The sequence below is a fragment of the Phodopus roborovskii genome, unplaced genomic scaffold (genome assembly GCF_943737965.1).
Source record: "Phodopus roborovskii unplaced genomic scaffold, PHOROB, whole genome shotgun sequence".
In the NCBI taxonomy this organism is placed as follows: domain Eukaryota; kingdom Metazoa; phylum Chordata; class Mammalia; order Rodentia; family Cricetidae; genus Phodopus; species Phodopus roborovskii.
The window spans coordinates 36,548,141-36,561,456 of NW_026125281.1; the positions used below are offsets into that span (position 1 = coordinate 36,548,141).

The window sequence follows — 13,316 nt, forward strand, 5'->3', positions numbered from 1 at the left end:
AGAGAGAGAGAGAGAGAGAGAGAGAGTGTCTTCACGGTTTTATCGTACAAATGTGAACATACATAGAACTCAGTACCTAGCAGGGCCTGGTAACACAGGGAAATATAATGAGAGCTGCCTTGTTATTGCATTATAAAAAATACTCAAAACTGTATCACAGCCTTGGATAAGTGTAATGATCTAAAAATCCAATTTTAGTCACCCCTTTTGGGAGCTTCCTAAATATTGGACACACATCTGTGATTACAATGATGAAATTACTTTCTTCAGCTGCCCTGCTTTAGCTGTGGTACAGGAAAAGGCAAAAATGAAATAAGATACCCAGATGCATTCCTCTCTTGCAACTTGTTGATCTGTAGAAAATAAAGTGAAAACATGCATCTTATACTGGTTAGGCAGTTGCTGGTATAAGAAATAATCCAGTCCTAAGATGGGCATTTTTAAATGCTTGGTTGTCTTATTCATATGTGAACTTTATCCTTCAAGAAGAATGAGGTAAAGCACCTGTCACAGCTTATCAAAAGTTTCAGTGGTCGGATGTGAGAGTTTTCAACCCACCATCGAGTTTCTATAAAGGGACAAAATATCCTGCAATTTTCCTATCTGTAACATCCATGTCTTCTCCTTGGTGGCAACCAATGTCCTCGCATACAGAGCAATGGATGACTCACTTTTGGGTGGATCTTAAAGGCTGGTGATGGGGTAGTCAGAGCCTACAAAACACTCTGTGTCATGGTTACTACAGGAGTGCTTGATGGCCACAGTGCGTGCAGCTGGCGTGGGAGCCTCGTAAAGGAAAGGTCAAACAGAACCCTTCACCTAACGTGCACCCCAGAGTTATCTACGAAGCGTTTGGAAACTGAAGAGATGCCCTCATCTAAAAGTCATTTCTTGCAGACCACTGGCAAATTCTAAGGCATACAACTCAAGTTTACACCGAAGCAGCAGCCACATTATATTTCTAAGCACGCCTAGCATCTGAGGCTGGTATCAGCATACTCTTTCAGTAGACATCCTTACTCTTTATTACAGCACTGTCCAAAGACTAGCAGGATAGTTCAAACAGTCTTGTGGCCACAAAAATAATGAAACAGCAAAACAGTCAAACAACCAGTACATTTATTTTTCCAATCATCTTTATTACTGTACTTCTGATAATGTCCCTTATAATTACAGTAGAACCAAGCCAGAGGGACATACACACACTGGATATATTTCGGAAATGGTATTGTATCAGCTCTACTTGCTGCGTCAATACCTATGTGATTAACCAGAGTCTCATCATTTAAGAGGAAACAAACAAAAAGCAAAAAACCTTCATGAACCAGATCCCAAATAAGAGACCGCCTGGTAAGACAAGAATCCATGTAACTTGTTAGTGCTAATGAAGAATGTGAAGGACCAGATGCAGTGGCTGCTCAGCCTAAGCGTCCAGGCAATAGCAGAAGGAAAGGGTGGGAAGATTAGCAAATTATACTTTCCTTCTCACACCTATCACAACGATCTCTAAGATAGGTCAGATGCTGCTAGCCACTTCCAGGTCTTAATCACAGACAGCAAACAGATGCCTATCGCCTATGCTAGCCTGCAGACCACAGGGAGGCAGTGGATTGCTCGAGCTTCCATACATGCCCACACTGCACCTGCACCCGCACCCTTCCCCTGACATGCACGCACGCACGCGCACACACATGCACACACGTACACACATGCACACACAGGCACGCACGTACACACGCAGGCGTGCACACACACACGCACACACACGCGCGCACACACACACACACACACACGCACACCCCAACTGAAGAGCTGTGCTATTTCCAGTTCACAGCAGCTCTTGCTTCCCTGTGTCGTATCATGCTTATTTTCAGAGCACTGGGCCAGCACTTGTCTTTGGTCTGACTCGCCCTTGTCCCTCCATTGCCCCGAGTGCCTCTACTTCCAAGCCTCCTAAGCTAGCCCCGCCTACACCAGGCAATTATCGTATACAGGAACAGACTTTCCTCACTTGCTTCACATAGCTAAGAGAATAGTCCTTCAGAACCTAATTTCTACCACCCGAGAATCAGAGAAAGAGCATCTGCAGTTGACCAACGTCTTACCAAGCTAAGGGGGAAGTTTCTAGACCGTGCCAGGGAATATCTACAAACATCCCCACACAACAGGGGTGACTGGTTGGCCTCATCCATAGTTTCTGCCAAAGATATCATGGCTTTCTTTTTATTTTCTCCATTGAATTCCTTCTATGTGTAGCACACTCTCCTGTCTGTAACTCCAGCATAACAGTTTTCAGATGCCCGGCTCATGGAAGCCCTTCACACTCAAAAACTATTGCAAACGCCAGAGAAGTTTTGTTTATGTGCTGATTATAACTGTCAATAGTAATAGACATTAATAGTCTGTAATAGAAATTAAAGCTAGGGAAAGTTTAAATGTTTAATTCTCCTAAAATAAAAGTCTACTACATGTTAACTTAAATCACATATCTTTATGAAACTTTATTTTCCATAACAAAACAGTGAGATTCACATTTACATTTTGGCAAATCTCAATGTCTGTTGATCATAAGACAGCTGGGTTTTCTGCATTCATGCACTGTGATGTTTTGATTGAAGAATATTTAAAGAAAATCAGATATGTGATTGACAAAAAAAGGAGATAATCGTTAATACTCTTCTTTGACATCACATCAAAACTTGTAAATATTCCTTCTGAAATGAATACATGAACTTAACATTTCATATCACATTAAAACCCACCTGTACATCCTGCATTTTGAATAGACATTTTATCTCTATGTGATCTCAAAATAGCTCAAAAATGAATAACACAATTTTGAAAATTCAAAGAAAACAACTGGCCATATTCATTGTCAATGTTAAGACAATCAACAGGCGAACCCAAAGCTTGTATCTATTGTGATGTCATGATTTGGTTCTTGGCTGAAAGGCAGCAGGTGGTGAGGGATGGGAATCAGCTTTCACAAACTGATGCATAGGGTTCTGTGTATCTTCCAAATGGTGTACCTATGTGGTATCAAAAAAATCACATCCATTAAGATAATGTCTCTGCTTCACTTGATGAGGAGAGACTTTAAAAAGTGAGAAGCTTGCGCCAGGTGTGGTGGTGCACACCTTTAATCCCAGGACTAGGGAAGCAGGGCAGGTAGATATCTCTGTGGATTCCAAGCCAGCCTGGCCTACATATTGGGCCAGGTAGGGCTATATAATGAGTTCATTAAATAAATAAATAAATAAATAAAGATATAGATACAATAAACTTTCTAATTTAATGGGAATAAACATAATTTTACAAAAAATACTAATTTTAATATGTGTTTTCTTTCTTAAGTACTCAAATCTGAGGAAGCAAATCTGTCGGTGTTCTTCGAGTAAAATGGTTACATGAAAAACTGGCTGATTGAGCTGGGCACTGCACACGTGAGCAGGCAGCTGCTGTACAGAGGTGCTGTGCACCTTCCCACTGCCTCACACACGTGACAGGATGAACACTCAGGGAAGAGTCAAAACATGATGCTCACTGCTCCTTCTTAAATGAAACTGATGGTCTCCCCCAAGGCTGAGTGATACCACTTCCTTGGTTTATGCTAACGGGTGGCACGATTATGCCCACACTGCTTTTATACACTGTAAAAAAGAAAAACGAGAACAGTTTTGAGTTTCTAGCCTCAAAAACAGTTGTTGACTACGTCAAGTACATCCTAGGAGACTACTGCTTCAAAACTCTTCCCTAAACTGAGTAACCAGATGCTCTTGCTTTATCCTAGACCTTCTCTGTTATTGAGTACACCAGCTTTAACACATGGCCTTTTCAAGCCAAATACCAATTTCCTTTGTCAAAGGCATTTAATTAAATTATCGGAATATCCAAAAGCAATGTATCATATTACTCTTCAAAGGAGGGTGTGTGTGAAGAGAGGATACAAATGGAAATGTGAAACTAAAAATATGCATAAGGGTTACTTTCAACAAAAATCATCATGACCTCTCTTTTACTAGCAATCATTAAAATTCCTATGAAAAGTGACTACAAAACAAATTACTCAATGTGTTTTAGTGGCTATAATCCTAACACACAAAGGAAAACACAGAGACTGAGCTTTTGATTCTTGTATAGTGACATTTGAAGGTTTGCAGAGTGCTTACATACACTCTCTCTAAGCCACAAAACTACCACAAGACAGGTAGAAGCTATTTGTAGTCTACAGGAAAAAACTGGGTTTCAAGGGAGTTAGCTAACTTGCCCCAAACTGCAAGGCCAGTGCCAAAGATCAAACTGTAAATATCTTATAAATTATGGGAAGCAGCAGAAGCCATTTCACAAATTAAAGCTTATATTGAACTTGAACTATGAAGTATTTAATACACAAAGCAACAATTTAAATAAGTGCTTTGCTATAAATTAATAATTATTTATATTACTAAGTTTGTGGTCCTAGAAACAAATATGTGATATTAGTGTATATATACTTATATATGTACACATACATATATGAAAGAATGTTTTTATAAAGGTTAGTGCCTTCACAAACAATGACAATCTTCCGAATCAATAATGTAATAGAAAGTTCTAATATATATAACCACCACTATAATCATCATCACCATCACTATCACCGCCATCATCATCATCGCCATCTTGTAACAAGATAATTATGATAGATTCAAATGTGTTAAAATTATGGGTACATTTTTCATGTATCTATACTTTTAGTTACATTAAAAGAACTGAACACATACTTAAATATTTAATCCAACACAAGCACTCTAACTCCTAAAGCGCCTTAGGGCTTCATTGACAGCAGTTTGAAGAGAACTGCATCTAGGTTTGCTACCACAAACTCACTATGTGTTCTCTGCTTAGGTTATTTAAGATAATACTAATTTAAAACCACCTCCCAATCAAAAATATAAAACCCAGAAAAGCTCACTAGCCAAAGGCAGAAGATGGCTACCTGTCCATGACGTAAGTAAATCTATTCCATTGGGTAAACTACATAAAATTTCTAATACAGGCCATTTTGATTATATTAAGTGAGGCTCATATGGGTCAAACTAACATTTTTCACTTTATTTGACAGTCTCTTTACTTGCAAAAACATCAAGAAGTTGTAAGAGTATCAAGCTGTATAAGTGAGAAAGTACTACAGCCACAATAAGATGTATCACTAAGATGTATCACTAGAACCAGTTACAATCATATTAAGAAGTTGAAACTGCTCAGTGTGGCTCTGCCTGCTTGTAATCTCAGCACTTGGAGGACTAAAGTAGGGAAAATCAACAGTTCAGTTCATGGCTAGCCTGAACTACACTGACAATAGCCCAGGCTATCCAGTAAGAGCCCGTTTTGTTTAAAAGAAATTAAAATGTTAAACCCTTTCATTTATATCAAAAACTTCTACTCACCTAATAGTACTAATAGTTCAACACTCAACGTATGAGTAGTATGTCCCTGACTTTTAAAGTGGCAGGGTGAATGGGTTGACTGTCACCTACCTTTCTTAATGTGCTTTGCTACATCATGTTTGAAATTAAAGACCAGATCTCTGCAGTTGTCACTGGAATTTCTTAAAGTAAAATGCTGTTTCCGAAAGTAAATAGTTTTCCTCTTACTGAAAAGTGCACTGAACTGTGCGATGACAGAGCAGGCAGACTTAGACCCATGGGTCTGATGTTCTTGCTTTCTCCTCTGCTCTTCTCTAACTCAGAGACCAAACCAGAGACATCAACAATTCCCCTTTAGTTTGCAAAGAAGTGAACCCAAACCGTGAAGACACTTCTAAGAATAAATAAGATTCTCATATAAAATCAAATTCCATGTTCAGACTGAGTTGACACAAATTATTTCATTTGAAGGTTAATTTAGTTCCTTTTGAAGTTTCCTTAGAATCCATAATATATATTGCATAAATTAGGTTGGTCCAGAGACAGAAAAATGCCACCTGCCATATGTAAAGGTAAAGGCCTTCTCTCACCATTAACAACAGTTCTAGTAGCAAAGGGTCACTGACATGGACGTATGTGACCAACACTCAATTAAAACCCAAAGTGCTGTAGCTCATTTATTACTGTACACCATTAAATGGAAACAAAAAATGTTAAGAATCAGGTTGTGAGAGCTGTAGATTAATCTTACATACCCATACTCTATCAAAAATAAAAACATGTCATTATCAGAAGTAAATGTTGATGTGGCAATTTTAGATTAATGAAGCATTTGGCACTAGATACTGATTTCTTTCTAGAATTCTTAAGAATGGCAATCTTAAAAAGCTTCAAACGTTGCCAGGTCATGTCTTAACTGGCACAAACAATTCTTTTCCTATATAAACTCATTTCATGCTACCACATGAGTCAAGATTAAACACCTTGTACCTACTGAAAATTGGGTACTGGCAAAGGTGGGCACCCCCGACTGTGAAGTAGGAAAATGTGTATGACCAGTTTGCAGAGACTTCTCTTTCTTCTGGTTATGGCTAGAAGTGAGGGTGGTCTTCCTAGGTAATCAGAAATACTAGTGCCTTAATAACTAGAAGAAAAGCATAAGTATGCCCTTAGTGTTAGTGTTATGGATCCATAATCAAAGCTCTTTCAAAAGAAAAAGGTGTGAAGACTAATATCTACCCCAAGCACCCTATTGGCCAAATGAATTGCTATTAACTTTAAAAAATTATTAAGATTTTAATGTGCTTTGATTGAAACAGAATTGTATCACTTAAGCAAGTCAATTACAGCACCTTCCCCCACATTCAGTTAAAAAAAATGTAATTTCCTTTCATTTTAAGTGAGAGTAAATTGAATTAAGCAGGCCTCAGGAGCATTGTTTTCTCCTTCACAAAGACAGTTTCAGTTTAAAAATTAAGAAACATTATCTTTTTAAAAGCTAAATTTGGAGGCCATCTGGTCCAGCAATGAAAGAGTTAACGTTCAACTGAGCTGAACCAAGCTTCTGACCCATTACATTTCTCACAAGCTGCCCTACAATGAGCCCAGCAAGTATCAACTGTAATCTGATCCAGGAGTTTATGGAGAAAAATAACTGCACATACTCAACATGCACATTTAATAAAAATCTGTTTTAAGAGAAACATATCCAATAAACACAATTTAAGGTGTATTTAATTGTTTGATTAACTCCAAACCTGCAATCCCTTTGCTTTCCTGACTCAGATAAAATAGGAGAAAGGAGGAGGAAGGAGAAAAAAAAAAAAAAAAAAAAAAAAAAAAAAAAAAAACCAGCTCCACTGCAGGGAAAAGAGGCTTGAAAAACAACTTTGATTGGCACTTGGCCTGACCCACAGAGGAAGAAAAACAGTTTTTGGACAAAGAGAGCAAATATTTGAGCTTGCTTATTTATGTGCATGCTTGCTTGTTTTTAATACATGAAAAAACAATCCTAAAGTGACCGAAGATAGGGAAATGAACAAAAAACGGCACTGTATTCATCTTAGCTCTCTGATATGCACAGCTCAGCAATTTTAATTCATTGGTGCTGGACAAACAGAAGCACCTCACCTAATGATCTCACTTCGTGCAATGTAAAAATAGAATGTGGAGTATAAACGGATTATATTATTCAAGGAGGCTGTTCATATCTGTAAAAAAACAAAAAAACAAAAAACCTCTTCTGCGCCTACAGGGACAATTTGTCATCCCTCTCTCCCTTCATCCCCATCCCCCACGAAGCGATTGAGCTAAGTAAGCTAAACAATACTGGAGTAAACTTTCCATCAGCCCCTCTGGAAAGCAACCGGCCGACACCGGGGTTGCATTTTCTGCATCCACAGCGCGGTCGGGGATGATGAGGAGGGCGAACCCACGCATCCACTTCAGCCTGCGCCTCCACCGACCGACCCCAGCCAAAGGCACTGGCAGATCGATCAACCTTTCCCACGGGCATAAACTTGACGATGCCTGCACCGTGCTTTGCGGGACCCAGCGAGAGGCTGCGGGGAGCGGGTGCGCGGGCACGGTGGGCCTGGCAGAGGCGACCCGGCTCAGCCTGGGCGCGGGGGCGGAGGCAGGCAGGCAGGCAGGCTCCCGCGGAGCTCGCAGGCCAGCCTGCATCCCCGGCCGCGCCGCTCCCTCCCCGCATCCCAGCATCCCTTCAGCGCCGGGGCCACCGGGCAGCAGCGCAGGGCCGGGCGCGGGGACCACGGGTGTGTGTGTGTGAGTGGGGGGGGACCCTTCGCGCGTCGCCCCGCTTGGGCTCCGGCCGGACCCCGACGGCGGGGAGCGCCGTGCGCCGGGACGCGGGCGCGCCGTACCTTCCGCAGCACTTTCCGGCAGTTGGTGCAGAGCAGGTAGTTGGCCGAGGCCGCCGCGCTGCTGCCAGCGCGGTTCATCGCGCCCGCCGACGCCGGCTCGTCACCGCGGCTGCAGGCGGAGGCCCGGCCGCCCCAACGTCCTCTCCTCCGGGGCTCGGGCGGCGGCGGCGGCGGCAGCGCAGCGCCTGCCCGCGCGAGCTCGCCGGGGACCGAGGCGGCGGCGCTCACCGGCCCGTTGTTCCGCCCGCCCCCATCGCCAGACCCCCGCCCCGCCAGCCAGGAGCGGCCCGCAGCCGCCGCAGCGCCGCCCGCCGCCACGCCCCGCCCCCGCCCGCCCGCCCGCCAATCACGCCGCGCCCGCCACGCCCCCGCCCGCGCCCGCAGCCAATGAGCGGCGTCGGCCAATCGCGGGAGGCGACAGCGCCTCGGATCTCCGGGCAAGTTAAGTTTATCTCCGAGGCTCAGGGCGGCAGGCTGAGCGCGGGTTAGTCAGCTAGTGCGGTGGGAGGGGCTCCCGCCGGCCAATGAGGCGCGGGGGGCGGGGAGTATGCAAATGAGGCACCCCCACAACCCGGGGCTCTGGCGCCGCCCTCGGGACGAGCCACGCCCCCTCCGCGAGGTCCGGGCAGAATGGAGAGAGATTAAATAGCTGGAAGCTAGAGCTCGCTAGAGGATCTGAGACGGAGCTAAACGTTTCCTGATCTCTCGGTGCGGGGGAGGGGCAGGGGGAGGTGAGCAGGGTGGACTCTAGAACGTTCCTTCCCCTGGGACAGAGGTTCGGCTTTCAGTCGGTCGAAATCCAAGCATAGGTACTAGGAAGACTGCGGTCTTGCACCTCTTTGCACCCAGGGAACCCAAAGAAGTTTATGCGAAAGGCCAGCTCGCTGCCTGGGGCTGCAGGGGCGGGTCTGAGCGCTGCACAGACAATGGGGTTAGGGACCTGAGCACAGGCGCGTCTTTGGTGTACAGGTGTTTCCCTGTCTGACAATCATTGTCACAGCAAAGAAAGGTCCTTTATCATGAACGGGGCAGAGGTGTTCACACACTCACACACACTCACACGCAGACACACTCACACACAGACACACTCACACACAGACACACTCACACACAGACACACTCACACACTCACACACAGACACACTCACACACAGACACACTCACACACAGACACACTCACACTCATTCACACACATTCACACACACACAGACACACTCACACACAGACACACACAGACACAGATACACACTCACACACAGAAACACACGCTCATTCACACTTACACACTCACAGACACGCTCACACGCGCGCGCGCACAGACACACTCACACAGAGACACACACACAGAGACACAGACACACACACATACACACACAGAGACACACACACACATACACACACAGAGACACACACACAGACACACTCACACTCACGCTCATTCACACACACTCACATACACAGTCACACACACACACACACACACACACACACACACGCACGCACACAGGTCTGACTACGAGGTGCCATTTGAAAGGACTGGACTGCACCTTCCCCTCGCAGAGCTGACCGCGGGTGCGGAGAGCTCTGCGGGCGGGACGCCCAACCCAAGCGAGTCGGGGAGCCAGGTACCGAGCACCCAGCCCTGGACGAGGGTGGCAGACCGGTGCACGCAGCCTGCTCCCCAGTGAGAACAAAGACGGTGCAGAGCGCGCCCCTGATTGGCGCGGGTGCTCACCGGGCCGCCGGCCCACCACAGGCTGCTTCTGCCCCTGGCGCAGAGCACCGGGCTCCCAGGAACCGCAGCTCCCCAGCCGGCCTTGGCGGTCACCACACCGCACTGCGTGCTATGACATCACCTGTTTTCGCTCTTGAGAAGCTCATCTGTATTCTCGGCTTCTCCTCTTCTAAAGGCCTCAAGTGTGTCAGGGTTTGTAAAGGCGTGCAGTTTGCAAAACGTCTGTGGAGATGATTTAAAAGAACTGACCGCTGGTTTGCGTTTCTGGTGTTATTTTTTGTATATTTTTTATTTAACACACTACCCTGCGTTAGGGATTTAATGTAGTATGATGCAAAATCTTGAAGGCACACTCGGAGGAGCTCTCAACGTTTAGCATAACAAAGCCTTTAGACCAAACTGCTGTTCAAACTGCCAATCTCTTCCATCCTCAACATCTGTCTCTCTTCCAACCCCTTTAGAGACCTACACTTTAAACAAGCCTACACAAAGAACAAAGGGAATGGAAATCTGCCTGCATCGGAGTTGAATAGACTGGAAAGCCCCAAGGGTCTAGGTGATAGGGCTAGGTAAGTGCAAAGGTCCGTTTGCTAGTGATAGCTAGCAAGAGTGGCTTGATGCTGGGTAAAATAGCAGTGGCTTGAGTAAGATGCTAAACATTCACTTAAAAGAAGCCATCAAAGAAAGAAAATCCAATGAAGGGAAAGATCACTGCATGCCCTTCATTGCAGGGAAGTAAGAGATCTAGGCAGAAAGTCAGCAAGGCACAGTTTGTCTAACGACTGGAACACATGGGTGAAAAGTATCTGCACCTTGATGAGTCTCTCTCTCTTCCTCCCTCCCCCCCCAACCTGGCTCTTCCTCCCAATCGTTGTGATTAAAGGGTTGCACCATGTCCCATGGTCTTTCTTACTAAGCTGACTTGTGTGAATACACATTAAAGTAAAAGTGAAATTAAAGGATGAACTGAATTTAGTGCAGATATTGAATTTCTCTCAAATAATAGTTTACTTCAAATTGTTTTCTAATATTTTGTAACCTTTTCCTCCCCCCCCCCAGTCTACCAGCAAATGTCCCTTTTGCAAAGACATCTTTTACATTCTTTACTAAACAAATCGTCTCCTATGTGATTGTAAGAAAGGGTTCAGTAGCGAGGATCAACTACTAAGGACATCTTCAAAATTCTGTTCCTGGTTTGTGATCTCTGTCCCTCTGTGTGTTTGTCTCTCGCTGTCTCAGTCTCTTCCTGTCTCTGTCTCTCTCTCTCTCCCTCTCCGTCTCTCTCTCTCTCTCTCTCTCTCACACACACACACACACACACACACACACACACACACACACACATCCAAGGCATTTGGTCTTCAAAGAAAGCTTGCGGTATTTACAAAATTGCAAATTCTGTGATTTGTTTCTTACAGAGGAATCTGCACTTCACACAGCTGTAACTTGATTTCCCTTAGATTCCTGTTATTTTTTTGTTCGCTTATTTATTTATTTTACTGTTTCCCAAGACCAATACCACTGTAAGGAGAAGAAATAAACTCACCTATAGAAAGGCCAAGGGTTAGTCCCTTCCTATCCCCTAAATCATCCACCAGCACAGCCATTGTTTTGAATATCTGCTATGTTTGCTAAGGCATGGTTCCTACTAGCCTTTCCCTAATCTGTCACACTGGATTTTCTTTTCTACCCCACACTCCATTGTAAGGCTGATTACAAGTGAAAACCCCACAGATATGGTATCAGTTTGTTTCACTGCCCAATGCCATTTGATTTCAGGATTTTAAAAAGTGAATTCAGTTTTAAGCAGTTATTATTCAGGAATTTCTTGTACCAAAAATATCAGATTTTTGAAACTTTGTGATATCTGGTCATGTGGGCTCTTTTACTGATATTCTTTCTGTTGAGCTCAGTGGCAGCTGCTGGGCATCAAAATTACTATTCTGCTTATTTTTACACTTAACTTTATTGTGGAGTGTAAATTAAAAGTAAATGTTGTCTCCCAACTCCAAACAAAAGTTGAGAAAAGGGGTCAAATGTATGACAGTGTGACATATTCTGATGAGGAGGGCACAGTAGGTACATTGAAAGTTTTCTTTGTGTACTAAAAGCACTGGGTACCAATGTACTGAATCTGACTGTTGACTTTGCCCCTTTCTAGATACATCAGTTTCCTCAACTGTAAGAGGGGATAATAGTGCTACCTCAAGGGTAGCTTTAGAGATGGCATGAGCTGATGTCTGTGGTACTCACCAGGGTGAGCACAGCGGTATAGCAGCGGTCGCTGCGGAAGCAATATGAAGGTGTTACGCTTTCCGTACACTGTGACCATGGTCTGGCTCTATGTGAGCACAGGATTTAGTACAGCACACTGTCCACTAGATGATGTTATCTTAGGCATCCCTCTCCAGTCTCACAAGCGTGAGTGGTGACTAAGTTGAACGAATACCAGAGTCCAGCTCTGGAAGGAATTAAAGCATGCACTATAAGGGACCATCTTTAAGGAAAAAGTACTGCTACAAATACAAAATGAATAATAATAATCCCTGTAGACAGTATCACTGTGTGCAGAAATGATGTGATCTCCGTGGAGATTGTGCGTGCTGTCTGGACTAGAGGGCTCTTCTCATCTCAACCTTCTTAGCCAGACAAAGATGCTCTGCTGGCCAGTGCCTCCAGCCGTGGGGAAGTGGGGACAACACTGAGTAAAATTCTTGCTTCTGAAATGTAACTAAAAGAGAGCTATGTTAACCCATGTTTTGAAGCTCCCCTGGGGCCTTTGAGGGCACAGTATGGGTGATAAACCCTAAAGGTTGGATTTTAAAGCAAGCATGCTTTAAAGTTGCGTTAGTTTTTCTTTATGTCCTGGGGACATTTCCTGTTGCTGCTCATCTCCCTGCGACTCCAAATTCACTGCCCCAAAGTCTTTTGGGGGAACAAATATACTATAGATGACAAATTGAATCAGTTATGCCCCTCTATAGCAAAAAATATTTTCTATTTTTTCTGTAAAGACAATAATGAAACACATCGGCTGTCTAAGTGTTACTAAAAGGAGGCTAGATGGATAATTGGGACACCCATGTGAGAATAAGACAGTTTATAAGTAGGGGCTAGCTAATATGAACACAGAAGAGCTCTTATCTGAGACCTAGAGATCGTAGAATAGTGTTGCATTTTAAAGGATTTTCAGGAATCAGCACATGAAAGTAAGATTGGAGGAGCCTCGTAAGGATGCAATGATCTGCAGCACAGTTTTCAGAGCTTCCGTGCATAGCTGGATATGCCTA

At 44.1% G+C, this 13,316-nt stretch overlaps 1 protein-coding gene across 1 annotated transcript in view; it reads right to left on the reverse strand.

Moving 5' to 3' along the window:
- The window catches only part of Sesn3 (sestrin 3), a 47,500-nt gene extending 39,041 nt beyond the window's left edge, over positions 1-8,459 (reverse strand). Inside the window, exon 1 of the mRNA XM_051198968.1 lies at positions 8,291-8,459. Within this exon, the coding sequence (XP_051054925.1) occupies positions 8,291-8,368 (78 nt within the window). The 5' untranslated portion in view covers positions 8,369-8,459. The remainder of the gene's footprint in view (positions 1-8,290) is intronic.
- Between the last annotated feature and the right edge of the window lie 4,857 nt (positions 8,460-13,316).